Genomic DNA, 11,541 nt, shown 5'->3' with positions numbered 1-11,541 from the left:
AGGGCATTATACTGCATTTGTTTTGTTTGCTCTCAGATTTGACAGCACTAGACAAGATTAATATCAGTTTGTACATGCTCCAGATAGCTTTTCTTCAAATTCTTTAACTCTCACTCGCTTTTGCAACTTTGTACTTTTGTGTTACTCGCAGCGACAACTCCACCTCATTGTCAGACCATTTAAAAAACTCGGTGATTTTCTCAACATTTTAGCATGACCTTTCAAAGAGCCGGAAAGTAAATAAACAACAGACAGAAATGACGCAGGTCGAATTGTCCTTCGTTTCATGCATGCACAAAACAGGAATGTAAGCGTTTTCCGTCGTTTCGGTGTGGATAATAACTGTTTGGAAACGATTGAAAATGATAGTGTTAGCCGTTTTCAAATTTATCCAGATTAGTGTACACGTAGCCTTAAACTGAAACAAGCTGTTGTACAGCTGATTAACAGTTTAGGACCACGCATCCAAAAAAAACCAGACTCCCCAGACTGCCGAAGCACCTTGCACAGAATACTCTGAGGGACACAGTCAAATGTCTTTTCCAAGTCCACAAAACGCATGTAGGGTGGTTGGGCAAACACCCAAGCTTCAGGAACTCATCCACTTACAGGCCCTGCAACCAAGGAGCTGTTTAGGTGCCTCCGCGACTTCACTCCTACCACCACCTAACAATGCCCTCAGTTGAAGCAACAGCAGCACTCCACCATGTTGGTAGAGCAGGACTTTCCTGAGTCACCTGATGGTTTGCCATAATTGCTTTGAGGCCTTACGAAAGTCTCAAAGCAATTACTTAGGCCATAGAAAAACTTTTCTCCCACACCCAAGTTTTTGCTTCTCTGATGGCTCCCTTCACCTCTGGTGTCCACCAGCTTGCACCAACCACGTGCTAGGAGTAATTTATGTTATACATGATTCCCTTAGTGAGTATCATTAGAAGATATAGCATGTATTTTCACTGCCATTCAAAATAAGCCTAACTTTACCCATCCATTAATCCAAATAACCATACTAATTATTAAACTGCATGAATGTCTTAAAGGCATAAAGAACAGATGACCTCTAATTTCATCCATCCATTCGCTTCCGCTTATCCTTTTCAGGGTCGCGGGGGGCGCTGGAGCCTATCCCAGCTGTCATAGGGCGAAAGGCGGGGTACACCCTGGACAGGTCGCCAGTCTGTCGCAGGGCTAACACACAGGGACAGACAACCATTCGCACTCACATTCACTCGCACATTCACACCTAGTGACAATTTGGATTAATCAATTAACCTATCCCCTCAATTAACCTATCCCCTATCCTCTAATTTCATGCTTCTAAATTCAGATAAAGCTGAGGATACTGTACTTGGCCCTAATAACCTTTAAAATATGGTATCTAACCAGATGCTTACTCTTTGCCTCGCCCTCCAGTAATGTTGGAGTCACATATTGATTGTTCGCTGTTGTGGTGTAATTTTCTGCTACCCTCCCTCTCCTTGGAATCAACCTACCTGCTTCTACAGTAGAATCATAGAGCAGATTGTTTTAAAAACCCTTTGGATTGTTTTTCCGACTTTCTTTGTGTTGTTGGCATTGTGTTCATAATTTGGTAAGGTAGACAGGACACCTGCATGACATTTTAGATGAGTTTTTTTTATTTTTCTATTTCTTTTGTGTGTGTGAGAGAATGCAACAAATACAAATACGAATGAAAGAACATTTTGTATATTTAAAGTAAAAAAAAACCCTACAAATATTAAATCTAAAAGTGCTCAGTATACTTTAATTAGTGTGTGCAGATATGCTATAAAGGTAATATACACAACACTGTACAAAAAATAGAGGGCAAAATGGAGAGCTAATTCATTTACTTCCATCATCTTCTAGGAATACTCCATTAATCTGAATCTCTTATAAAACTGTGATTTCTTCACTGTCTGACTGTGACAGTTCTGATTGTTTGCCTGACTCTGATAGAGTCGAAGGGTTACGATGATGACAACAGAGATGCGACTCGTGGTTGTATGGTGCAATCCTGCTCAGCCTGTGGCTGTACGTGCTGCCCACATCAGTGAGATCTGGGTGGGGATTGGTTTTGGTGGGGAGGGTTTGCTGCCGACAGCCGCCCGTTGACAGCAGCTCCCTCTCCTTGGAGTTTCTCCATTTCATCCTGCGGTTTTGGAACCAGATTTTCACCTTCACATGACACAAAAAATAGGTTAACATCAAGTAGAAAATATCTCTGTGATTCAAGTTTGAACTACTAATGGTGGCCAGCTGGTAAGTTCCTGCTCTTTAGTATTTAATGTATACTTTTTTTCATATGCAAACCAAAGAAAAGAACCAAACCATATTCCGTACTTCTCTTTTCTCTGATTTATTTCCCCTCACCCTCCTACAGGCCAGAAAGATAACAGACTCTCCCTGAGCAGATAATATTCTATGAGCAAATAGTTGGCAACAGTGGAGAGAACCTACACCACTTTAAAAGAAATTTAAATAAAGGAGAGACCGTAGGTTTTTTATTTATTATGTACTGTACATCCATCCATTTTCTACAACTTATCTGGGTTTGTGTTTGCAATCACCTTAAACAGAGAATCCTAAACTTCCATAACCCCAGTCACCTCTTCAAGTGGTTTCACAGCCAGTCTAGAAATACAATCTCTCCAGCGAGACCTGGATCTGCCTCAGGACCTCCTTTCCGTAGGGTATGGCTGAAACAGCTTACCTAGGAGGAGTCAAGGAATCATCCTTTTTGATGTGGAAGAGCAGCTGCTCTACTCTTCACCTTCTCTTAAGGGACAGCCCAGCCACCCTTTGTAGGAAACTACACTTGTATCCACAACCTCATTCTTTCTCTCCGAGTTCATGAGCTTATGATTACAGTTGAGGGTAGGAGCATAAACTGACTGGTAAATCAACAGCTTCACCTTTAAACTAAGGTCTCTTTGCACCACAACACATTAGTACAGCCTGTGCAGAGCCAATCCATCTGTTAGTCTCATGCTTCACTCTACCCTCACTTGTGAACAACACCCCAAGATTCCTAAAATTTGAACAAATACTTTTCTAAGTAGGCTGAGGAATGTGATCTCCCTGTAATTTGAGCACACCCTCCAGTACCCTTCCTTTAAAAAGGGGGACCAACATCCCAGTATGCCCATCCATAGCCACCGCTTCAGACCTGCACACAGCATTGGGAAGACATGTAAACCAGGACAGCCACACAACATCCCGAGATTTAAAGAAGTCTGGGCAAACATCATCTATCCCAGGGGCCCTGTTACTGAGCAGTTGATCAACTAAATTTGTGGCATCACTCCCAGTAAGAGGCCACTATTCCCCTTCATCCACAGACTCTGCTTCTATTACACATATCTTGACACTGGGATTGAGGAGATCCTTAGTGTGTTTCTTCCACCACTTTACTATATCCTCAGTTGAGGTCAGTAGCGTCCCCAGGACAGTTGTATTAAGTGTGAGTAGAGCACCAGTTCCCCCTTCTGAGTTGTCTGAAAGTTTGCCAGAATTGCTGTGAGGTCGACCAAAAGTATTTTTCCATGGTCTACCGAAACTTCTCCCACATCTGATTTTTCGCATCAGCCACTGCCAGAGCTGAACTCCACTTAGCTTACAGCTACCTCTACAGACCCACAGTCTAACCAAGCCCAATCCTTCTTCAGCCTAAAAGCTCCCTTCACCTCCACTGTCCACCACCTGATTCTCAGATTATCACAATGATAGTCACTAGCAACAGTGCAGCTGCAACTCCTTGGCAATAGAGGTGTGGAACATGCTCCACCCAGACATTGAGTCTGGGTGGAGCATGACCCTGGCAGTGCTTTGACTGCATTCAGGCTGAAATGAAAAATATGTACATATCTAAGATATGTACATGAAGGTTCTCAGTCATCCAGTTCATCGTAGTCTAACTTCTTTAAGTTGTTTGAAGACGTTTCACCTCTCATCCGAGAAGCTTCTTGAGTTCTAGGGTCAAATGGTGGAAAGTCCCAGATTTAAACCCCATGAAGGTGGCTCTTCTATGTTGTGCCATGCGCTTGTGAAGTGGCTGTTTTGTTTCTCCAATGTAGAAGTCAGGGCATTCTGGACAAAACTCCAAAACACAAACTTTACAACCTGGTATATGCTGTACAGTGCAGCGAGGAATGCCCAGACCTCTACATTGAAGAAACAAAACAGCCACTTCACAAGCGCATGGCACAACATAGAAGAGCCACCTTCATGGGGTTTAAATCTGGGACTCTCCACCATTTGACCCTAGAACTGAAGAAGCTTCTCGGATGAGAGGTGAAAGGTCTTCAAGCAACTTAAAGAAGTCCAGACGCTTTTCTCTCCAAGCTCCTTAGACTACGATGACCTGGATGACTGAGAACCTTCACAGACACATTTTTTTCATTATTGTGATTATTATAATAATTATCCTATGAGTTTCATTTTGCATTATTCAGAAATATCAATATATACCATTGATCAATGGTCATAACAATTTGCATATTATTGATCAAGGAACTGACCTCACAGCCCATTGTTCGCCACTGGTGCTAGTTTCAGTCATTATGCAAATGCAGTGTTTAAAAGGTTGGGGAAACCTGCAGTCAGCTGAGACTGAAGAAGTCACTTGGATGAATGATGAAAGTTTCTCCCACTGAAAACGCTACGTCCAGATGAACAGAATCAACTTCTTGGGATAAGATTTATTGTTATACATGTTTTTATTTTATACAGTGTCAAATGAATAACTAAAAAAAACTACTAAAACTAGAACTTGAACCACTGTTCCCACATAAACATGTTTTAATAGCACAAATACCATTTACTGAAATTTGTAATCATCTCATAACCTTTATCACTATTCCAAAGAAAATAACTTTGGCATCTAGTCTAAGGAGCTTGGAAAGAAAAGCATCTGGACTTCTTTAAGTTTCTTGAAGATGCTCCGGATGTTTTTCTTTCCAAGCTCCTTAGACTACAATGCCCTGGATGACTGAGAACCTTTACAGACAACTTTTGCATGTCTTCCAAAAATATAATCAACCGAGTGTTAATTTTTTTTTTTACTATTGTACAAGATTCCTCATGGCCATGACTGAATAAATAAATGTCAAATCACAGTGTTAGTAATGGTCCAAAACCATGATGTGGTGTGTACCTGGGTGTCTTTAAGATCCAGTTTACTGGCGAGCTTCTTCCTGTCTGGTTTGCTAATATATTTTTGCTTCTCGAAGGTTCTCTCCAAACCTTTTCTTTGGAGGTCTGAGAACACAGCCCGCCGCAGCATGCCCCTCCTGGGCTTCCCTCTGGGGCTTAGGGGCCATGAAAATGTTCCTGGGACAGGAACCACAGAGGCAGAGGCTAGATGGACAAAACATAAGAGAAACAGGAGATTTTAAGAGTCGGGCAATGATTGGGTAGTCTCGACATCTAAAAGAAAAAAAAATGCAACAAGAAAATGGGAGTGCAACAGGCTGTTTTACAGCTGATCAAAAGTTTAAGACCACATGCCTTTTTTTTGAGCACGTGGTCCTAAACTTTTCATCGGTGGTAAAACAGCATAGTTCAGTTTAAGGGTTGTTTTCAATAAATTGCATGCTCAAAAAAATGTTTTGTCTCACTCCAATTTCTTCTTGTTGCATGTCGAAGCTCAACTTGGAAACTTGTTAACGTCCAACCATGCAAAATATGATTTTTTGCCATTTTTCAAATGTTTTTAAACTTTTTACCGGGACTGCATAATGCACAGAGGCTCTTGACTTATAATAATGTTCTATGCAGTCCTGTGGAAAGTTATATATTTAAAATATATATATATTATACATTATATTTTCCTCTCTGATTACTCTGGTACAAAATGACCGAATTACTTTACCTTAAATTAACACACTCCCGGAAGAACACAGTAAGAGAATTCCAGATAAAACTTTTAAATTCAACATACAAATTAACCTTTGACCTGCCATCGGGTTTTATTACGTGCTGTCGGGGAAAATTTCAAGTCTTCTTCATGCAGATGACTAGTCTCAGGTCTGAGATCAGCAGCTTTCTTAAAACACCAAACTAAGTAATTACTTACGCTCCTATATAGTGACACAGTTACATGGATGATTAATCCCTTTGACTCTTTGTTTTTAATGTTATCAATAAAACAATTGCAGCTTTCACTGACAGCACGCAATGTGGTACTTTAGTCTTTACACTTTTTAAAAGTTAGAATACAAAGTGAACATATAGGAAGATTTGTCTGTTGTCACTGGGTGATGCTGAGGTCTGAATCTGAGGGTAGCTCCTCAGAGCACTGCACATGTAACGTTGTAAACAATACCTCATTAAGAATAATCCAAACGTGGTTTCAAATATTCAGGTAAAAAAAAAACTCTTTAAAAGAATCTATAAATAAAACTACAGAATCTGTGCTGTAAAATTCATCAGAGGAAAAATTCAACATAGATTTTGACTACATAAATATTAGGCACTGCTATTTTAATCCAGCTTCTTTTACTTTGTATACATAAGCTGTGTTAGTGACAAACTAAGATATCAGAACCTGGAACTTATTTTACAGGCAGTTTGAGTGAACAATACTACAGAAACATTTTCAGTCCTCAGTTATTCATCTTCCGTTAAAACTATGTTAAATCCGCCGTTAATGGGGGTTGTTGAAGTGTAGGCTTTTTAAATGTGGTGTTACTGTGCTTACAGATGTGGAGAGTGAGAAAAGATGCTGCTGTTTGCACATATTTAATAATAACCTCTGCACAGGAGCTGAACAAGAGTCCAGCTTGTTGCTCTTACAGTATAATACTCATAAAAAAAACAGAGTAATGGTAATTAGTTAGTGACTGAATAGACCAGTGACATTTCTCTGTTTCTTATAAAGACCATTTCAATGTCTCATCTTCAGCTACTGGACTGAACCTACTTCAGTTCATTACAGTCAGAGCAGCAGAGCAAATGTCTGAACTACAGCACTGACTTTAACGAGCCTTCAAGTTCACAGTGGTTTCTTGTTTCAAGTCAAGGAGGTGATGTGAAAAGAGAAAACCATCTCCGAATTGAGGAGGGGCCTAAGGGTACATCTTTTGTCATTGTATTACAACTACCAACAAAATAAAATCAACTACTAACATTTAAAAATCAAGTGCCCTCATGCAGTTATGTGAATAAGAGCATGTAAAATCTCAGCTGGTGTCATAGCCTTTGGATGGGTCAGAACTCGTTACCCAGAAAAATTAGGTTTTGTAAACTGTAAAAGGGCATTTTTAAAATTAAATAATGATTGTCTACTAAATAATATATAATGAGTAGAATAATAGATAATGAGGAGAAAGAAGAAGAAAAACAAACCAAACAAAAACACACGAGACTTCAACTTTAGTATTGTGGTATAAAGGCACGTGTATTTGTGCTATCACCACTCCATGTGCTCCTCTGAAATTCAGATGGTTGGTACTAACAACCAATGCAACTTAGCTGGAAGACTTGTCGGCTTTATGACAAAGGAATGTTGTGTACCAGAACTGCAATTGTGTAACGGTGTACTGTTTTTATGTATTATGGTAAACTGACTGTTTATTATATAGCACTTTTCTACCTAAGCACTCAAAGCACTTGAGCACAAAATGCCTCGTTCACCCATTCATACCGGCAATTTTTCCCATGCTTAAGTGTTTTCTATCTAACATTCACACAGCCAGATGGAAGAATCAGAGAACAACTTCGGGTTAGTATCTTGCCCAAGGATATTTAGCATGCAAACTGGATCAGCCAGGGATCAAACCACCAACCTTTCGATTAGTAGATGACCTGCTCTACCTCCTGAGCTACAGCCAACCCGATCATTATGTAACTCAAGTTCATGCATGCATTTTGGGTTATTTAGACCAAAATACTCAATTTTGCTCTACAAGGGCCTGATATCCACTTACAAGGACATTATACTGACACTGTTCTATCAAAATTTTAAACAAATATCCTCATATGTGGCTCTTATTTGTCTTAAAAACCAAAATAAGGTGAAAAAAAATCTGGTAATTCTTTGTTTTTACAAATATATGCCCAAATATCAAAGAGAAATTAAAAATGCATGCAGTGGAAGAGTTCAGGTCTTAGGAGGTTAAGGCTTTTTGGACCATTAGACAGCTAACGTGTTGTAAAAAAAACCAACACAAACTCCCAAATTTCCAGATCTAAACTTGCCTTATAATGGATTTACACACTAAACATGTTGCATTTCTGTTTCATCCTAAAATTCATCCTAAAAAAAGTTCGACATTAACCGATGATGGTCCTGGTGCTGATGTTTTCAAACAAGAAAAGTAAAAAGCAGAGATTTTGCGTTCATCCTGTTCTGGAATTCTCATGAGAAGGCAGCAGCAGTTGAAAATGTCATAGTTTGATGCAGGAGTTGAAGGTGTATCAAAGCCGCTTTCACACATATTTCAGGACGCCAATGGGGCAGTTTGAGCCTTTGTTGGCAGAGTTCAGACCACATCTGAGGAGGCAGAGATATCATTTCGGAGACCCAGAGTATCATCTAGCAGTGTGTCTGAAGTAAAATAGTATTGGAAATGCCGCACATTTCCATTTCCTTTTTTTTTTTTTTTTGTCCAGTGAAATTACACAGTCGGTGTGAATGGCTGCATTAAAGGGTGTCTCCTTTTAAGTGTACTGCTGAAAAGGAATAAACTGACACATGTGGCTTTGAGGCAGTTTTATTAATTTGCAACCAGTTTGCTACATGTGTCAGTTGGTCTTTTTTAGCAAAACAATTAAAAGTAAATTCATCAGTCACTCAGCATCATCTGATATCATTGTAGTATCTGGATGCACATAACTAAGCTGGCTTGTTAGCTTGGGCAAAGAGTGTAACAGGGGAATGAGTGCTAGTGCAGCGCCACTGCATTGGTGTGTTATAGTAGAGAGAGATTTGATGAAGCTGTCAATAGACTAGTCAGTCTATGTTGCTACCCTAACTTAAGACCAGACACTGTGGGTAATAATTAAAATAATATGATTGTGTGTACATGCATCAGAGATTAGTTTCACATTTGGAGAAAAGGGTGAGGAACTTTGTCATTTGAAGGTCAGATCATGATCTGACCTTCTGCAGAGCCACTGTTTCTCTACACTGAAAGGAACCAGCTCTAATGATTGAGGCATCTGAATCTGGCCTACCTCTTTAATTTAATTAATACCATCTTTATTACTCAAAATAAATGAAAGAAGGGATACATTACATTAAATTAAACTGAATAAACAAAAGACACCAATTCTGTGTGAATAAAATCAATTACATATTATTAGCACAAATATTTGGTGCCATCATTTTAATTTAAAGCCTTCTTATTTTAGTTGGCTATAACTGGTTGTATAAGATTATACTCCCAAATGTTACAGGGAAGAATTCTCCATGAATAACTGAGGTGTTCTAAAATCTTTCATCTCTGCATCACAGTATCTTGGAAAATGGATGTGATATTTCCATAGGTAAATATCAGCCTGATATCAGTTAGCTACAAAACTATATGTCAACATCTCTAATGTTAAATAATTTCTTTGGAGGCGCCGATGCCAAAGGATCATGAAATGCAAAAAATCCAGGCCCATTAGTTTCCAGGCATTTCATTTCATTTAGTGTCCGTTTGTAGCCATATGATGTGCGTGTGAATATGGTAACAAAGTGAATGCATTTCTTTTCTCACTGAACAATCAAAACACTTTAAGTGGACATCAAGTATCCTTTAGTTAGAGCCCATCAGAAAGTAAATGTGATTATGAGTCAAGAGTCAAAGTCATGTTTTCTCCCTTATATCTTCAAATCACACACATTATATAGTAGTTTACAAGCTGCAAAAATCAAAATCAAAAATCCTTTGTTTAAAAAGACAACATAAACATTCCTAGTCCACCTACCTGTGAAATCAGAGGCTCTGATGTAAGGATAAAGGCTTCTGTCTAAAAAAGGCAGAGAGAGCGACTTTGTCTGAAGATTCTGGACTGGAAACAGAAAACAGATTCGCATCCACAGGCAGATTAGGATTTTAACATGAAAAGAGATATATATACACAGATGACTGTTAATAGCAGTGCCACTGAAAGGGCAGCTCAGATCTAACCTCATCAGACGACTGTATTGGACGATTGGTGTTCACGTGTCCATTGCTTAACTTTTATTAAATTGGTTAAAAGTTAAAAACTTTGCTTTTACTTTTGAATGAAGGCCTGAATTCGTCACCGCTACTTTCACCATTTTTTTTTAACTTTTAATTACGTGGTAGTGAAATACACTGCTAATTGTTTGTAGAAATTAAAAAAAAATCATAAGACAATAATAATAAACAATATTTTTATGCTAATTCATTCACTAACAGCACTTTTCAAGTCTCCGATAAGTCAATACAGATCGCTGTGTGTGTGTGTGTGTGTGTGTGTGTGTGTGTGTGTGTGTGTGTGTGTGTGTGTGTGTGTGTGTGTGTGTGTGTGTGTGTGTGTGAATATATATGTTAAATTTATGGAGAGAGGGGCAGAGAAAGAGATCGGTATCAGAAACTCACGACTCCATGTAGAAGGTGCCAGGATCGTACCGACGCCGAACTTCAGGTAGTCCGGGCTGGCTGCGTACACAGATCCGGGGCTGCTGCGGCTGAGTTGACCGGATGTCTCCGTGCTTGGTTCTGTTGTACGTGGAAAGGACCTTGACCCCGCACTGAACGGCAGAATGTCTCCGGAACTAAGGGACGAGAAAGTTCGATTTATGTAGCCGACATGTTGGCTTATGTGATCTTCTACCAGAAAGCCGGTTCCTCTTCCCTGAGCCGCCGATTCGCTCAGTGACGCGGAGAGAGTAGCAGGGACACGCAGGAAACCCGGGTAAAGAGTAGGCGACAGAGCAGCGCAGGGAAACATCATAGTTGTCCCAACAAAATTCCTGTTGTCCAGCAGAGATTTCTTCAGGAGAAATAGGGAAGTCCAGCGACCTGCTCGGTGGCTCTTCGTCCTCGTAGGGTTTTATACCGATTCCACAAACAAAAACGCACACACTTGTGCACGAACGTGTGCGCGCGGACAAGTTCAACCCTCAGCCCATCTCTCTGCCTCATTGGAGAGTTTACACCCTTTATGGGAGTGCTCAAACACCCATAAATTTCATCACAGGACCTCTAAAAATAAAACTTTTCAAATGTTATATTCCAGTTTCTCTGCTGGAGCCAGTAGAGATTACAACTCAAGTCCAGTGTTCTTGATGTCAGGGTATTACTAATGCACTCACGCCTGCGCCAACATCTACACAGTGGCTTGTAATTGATAAATAAGATGTCCCCACAAAAAAGGAGATGAAGAGGCACATCTGTTATTCAGTTTCGGAACACATTTTACCTGTAAGCATTAGCCAGGAAAAATGCAGATTGTTCTGTTAATGCAGGCCATTGCTGTGAAGTAACAAAAAAGAAAAAAGAAGAAAAAAGTGTTGGTTTGTTCTCTAAACAGCCTAAAAATGTTACCTTTTTGGACTAGATTGTTAGAGAATATTAGCTAATT

At 39.7% G+C, this 11,541-nt stretch overlaps 1 protein-coding gene across 3 annotated transcripts; it reads right to left on the bottom strand.

The window, feature by feature from the left end:
* Nucleotides 1-1,356: 1,356 nt before the first annotated feature.
* Nucleotides 1,357-11,224, bottom strand: LOC101484524 (homeobox protein DBX1-B-like). 3 transcript variants are annotated; one of them, XM_076886186.1, is made up of 5 exons: nucleotides 10,557-11,224; nucleotides 9,916-9,999; nucleotides 5,156-5,358; nucleotides 4,521-4,660; nucleotides 2,056-2,178 (listed from the first exon to the last, which is right to left on the bottom strand). In XM_076886186.1, exons 1-5 carry the CDS (start codon nucleotides 10,909-10,911, stop codon nucleotides 2,175-2,177), a joined length of 786 nt encoding a protein of 261 aa, XP_076742301.1. In that variant the 5' UTR covers nucleotides 10,912-11,224; the 3' UTR covers nucleotides 2,056-2,174. The 3 variants fall into 3 exon arrangements, with proteins under 3 accessions (XP_004556255.2, XP_076742301.1, XP_076742300.1); XM_004556198.2 differs by lacking the exon at nucleotides 4,521-4,660 and having other exon boundaries at nucleotides 1,357-2,178; XM_076886185.1 differs by lacking the exon at nucleotides 2,056-2,178 and having other exon boundaries at nucleotides 4,315-4,660.
* Between the last annotated feature and the right edge of the window lie 317 nt (nucleotides 11,225-11,541).

Source organism: Maylandia zebra, linkage group LG7 (genome assembly GCF_041146795.1).
Source record: "Maylandia zebra isolate NMK-2024a linkage group LG7, Mzebra_GT3a, whole genome shotgun sequence".
Lineage (NCBI taxonomy): Eukaryota > Metazoa > Chordata > Actinopteri > Cichliformes > Cichlidae > Maylandia > Maylandia zebra.
This window is presented reverse-complemented; position numbering and strand designations above follow the sequence as displayed.

Excerpts from the sequence above, each read along its gene's own strand:
- LOC101484524 (XM_004556198.2), bottom strand. The coding sequence starts at position 10,911 with ATGATGTTTCCCTGCGCTGCTCTGTCGCCTACTCTTTACCCGGGTTTC. Across the intron at positions 5,359-9,915 it reads CAGAGCCTCTGATTTCACAG|CCTCTGCCTCTGTGGTTCCT; the intron begins GTAGGTGGACTA and ends TTGTCCATCTAG. Across the intron at positions 2,179-5,155 it reads TGGATCTTAAAGACACCCAG|GTGAAAATCTGGTTCCAAAA; the intron begins GTACACACCACA and ends TGTCATGTGAAG.